Source organism: Lissotriton vulgaris, chromosome 4_2, assembly GCF_964263255.1.
Source record: "Lissotriton vulgaris chromosome 4_2, aLisVul1.2, whole genome shotgun sequence".
Lineage (NCBI taxonomy): Eukaryota > Metazoa > Chordata > Amphibia > Caudata > Salamandridae > Lissotriton > Lissotriton vulgaris.
In genome coordinates, this window is record NC_141692.1 from 2,787,945 (window position 1) to 2,791,416 (window position 3,472).

The window sequence follows — 3,472 nt, forward strand, 5'->3', positions numbered from 1 at the left end:
CAGGCAAGGGGCGATGTTGACAACCCATCAGAATTGTTCCTCTGCCTACACAAAGGTTGGCACACTTTATAAAGAAACTCACCCAATGCATTCAGTGCCTGAGCTCTTGTTTGGCAGGAATGTCTGACAAATTATCGAAATTCACATTATCGTCATACACTAATATCGGAACAAAAATATCAACATCACTATTATCGACTTCCTATACTTAACTATAGATAAACAAATATATCGATATCTTAATATCGACATACACAAACATAGTTTACATTGATATCGACTACTTTTACATTGGTGTACATAAATATTGATTTCTTAAAAATACATACACAATAAATGAAATATCGACATCAAAAATATTGTGAACTAACATATCGGATTTTCAGATATATCGACAGTTTATATACATATATTTCATCATTTATTTTACTTTTTATATATTTTAACCTCAAAATAAACACACACTACTTAAATTAAAATTATTTTATCCCAATTAAATCTTCTAAACTATTCCTTTTTTACCATTATATTACCTACACATAGAAAAATATTCTATGCTATTTTTATAATTATATAATTTATTTTATTTTTCACTTCTATTGCAAAATACTCACAACTGAAATTCAAATATACTAACTAACCAATCACAACACTGATTTTTTAAATTACCCAATACCAAACTAATTACTAATGACACTCCCCTATATAAACAATTAAACACAAAACACAAAATACTTGCTAAAAGTCACGAAAGGAGATTCATCTCTCTATGAATTGCAGCACACCAACAAGAACATCAAGACTATCAACATACAATTACATCTTCCAAGTAAGTAAATGAATAATAAACTACATTAATTGCTACTACTACATTACTTACCTGCTCAATACCCACTGCTCCTTTTCTATTCGTACTACTGAACATGCAAATAATTTATATATACAAATGTTTTTTAGATACTACAACTAGAGAATATTCTACACTAAACAGCTGTGAACAAAAACATAGGAATACAGATTATAATTACTAAGTAAGTAAATTGTCAGTTTTTATATAATTTGAAATAATTCTAAACACACATAAAGTATGACATTTTTCCCACATATTTCGTTTTTCCCTCCAGATTCTATTACTGAAAACTGCACTACAAATGAACTACGGACATCATTACTATTTCTACATTACATATTAGCAAGTAAGTATTTGTAAACTGAAATAAATGTGGAAAAAACCTACAAACATTTTCTCTTTTTCTAATCAGTTGCTATTACCTTTTTTTTTAACACAGCTAACACTACAAATAGATATACTGAAATTATTAAGATCTCCAAAATCGGAATACCACATAAACAACTCACTAAGTAAGTATATTAAAGCACATAGTTAACTGCTAATCTGTGAAAAACCTACCAACATGGTGAATATTCTAACACATATGTTCCTTTATTTTTTAAGATAACACTACAAACTACTCTCCAGAAAACGAACATACAACTATACTGGAAAAGACTAACAAAAATATAAATGTAAGTATCTTGAAAATGTAAATGATAAATCTACACTTATTAGTTTTCACTTTTTTAGTCGAAATTAGCTGTAACATTGTCAATATATACAAAAATGGATAATAATATACTCTTTTCATGTTTTTCCTAACAGCTACAACGACATCACAAAACAGTATCCCCAACAAAAGAATAAAGCAGATAAATATTTTGCACTGTTTAGAAAACAGGTAAGTATATACATTACTACTTATCACTTACTTAGATGAATTGACACATTCTCCTTGACATTAACTATTATGTATATATTTTTTAGATATACAAAGTAGAAAATGACAGAAGGAGCAGAATTTGTTACCAGCCAGAAAGGAAAACTATTACTGTGCTACATGGGTTACACTTATACACAAGAAAAGCAATATGGCATGAAAGTTAATTGGAAATGTTGTAAATATTATTCTAACAAGTGTTATGGAAGAGCAACAACTAGAGAAGCTACAGTACTGTATACTAGGGAACACCATCATCCACCAAATGTTACAGAAATTGAAGTTAGAACAGCTTTGGAAAATATAAAAGAGGCAAGTACAGGTTCCCAAAAACAAACAAACGTCATATTAAAAGAAGCCATTCCTAAAATCCCTAAAACTGCCACAACCCAAATGCCAAATATTCTCTCCCTAAAAAGAACTATAGCACAAACTAAAAAAGCTACTACTAGTACCACACCACCTCCCAGAACATATCATGATATAAACTTAAATGCTAACCAAATTATAACTTTAAACAAACAACCATTTATAGTTTACGACAATGAAAACAATGACAAAAGACTTATTATTTTTGGTACAAATATGAATTTAGTTAAACTTCAGCAAAGCCAATATTGGATGATGGATAGAACATTTAACATCTGTCCCAAACCATTTTTCCAATTATACACAGTACATGGCCTCTACCACAACTGCAACATACCACTACTATATGCACTATTACCAAACAAAAATAATTCCACATATATGGAATTATTAAATATTATTAAAGAAAAAACAAATGATTTTTCTCCTGAAAAAATAATTCTAGATTTTGAGCAAGCAATGCTTTCAACAATCCTAAAAATCCACCCCCATACCTGCATTCAAGGCTGCTACTATAATTTAAACCAGTGTTTATGGAGACATCTACAAAAAACTACCTTAAGTGTAGAATATGCTACTAACTCTTCTTTTGCATACCAAATTAAAAAGCTGATTGCACTTGCTTATGTCCCAGAAACAGACGTAGCAGAACACTACAACATTCTTATAGACAGCCCCTTCTACAAACAAAATGAAGCTAAGTTGAGTCTATTTCTGGACTACTTTGAAGACACCTGGGTAGGCAGACTCCACAGATCTGGCCACAGAAGAAACCCCAAATTCCTAATACCCTGGTGGAACGTTTACAGAAGCACCTTAAATGGAGAATCTAAAACTAACAACGCAGTAGAAGGTTGGCACAATGCATTTGTACAATCAACTGGCAGAACAAAACCTAGTCTAGAACATTTTATTAAATGCCTACAGAAAGAACAAAGCTACCAGGAATTCAGAAAGGACCAATCCATAACTGAACTAGTCCCTAAAACGTCAAAACAAAATAAGCAAATGCACAAATACCTAGAAGAACAAGTAAAATTATACCCTAGTAAAAAAGGCATAGAATACTTAAATATCATTGCCAAAACCCTACTCTGAATAATTTCCAAAACAAAATAAAGCCCTAAAACTATCACCTAAATATGCATAACATTTCAAAGGTGATCTTTAAAAGTATTTAATGTATGCAATATATAGAGATATTATTCACATATATGCACACATTAAATAAAAATAAGAACTATAAAACAATGCCATATTAATAATCACATTACCCACCCACAAAAGATAACACTGAAATGACTTACCAATCATGTTGTAAATCCAAT

At 30.3% G+C, this 3,472-nt stretch overlaps 1 protein-coding gene across 1 annotated transcript; it reads left to right on the plus strand.

Moving 5' to 3' along the window:
- Nucleotides 1–1,838: 1,838 nt before the first annotated feature.
- LOC147718091 (uncharacterized) lies at nucleotides 1,839–3,242 on the plus strand. Its single transcript, XM_086919186.1, has one exon. The coding sequence runs from the start codon at nucleotides 1,839–1,841 to the stop codon at nucleotides 3,240–3,242; it is 1,404 nt and encodes a 467-aa protein (XP_086775312.1).
- The last annotated feature ends 230 nt before the right edge of the window (nucleotides 3,243–3,472 follow it).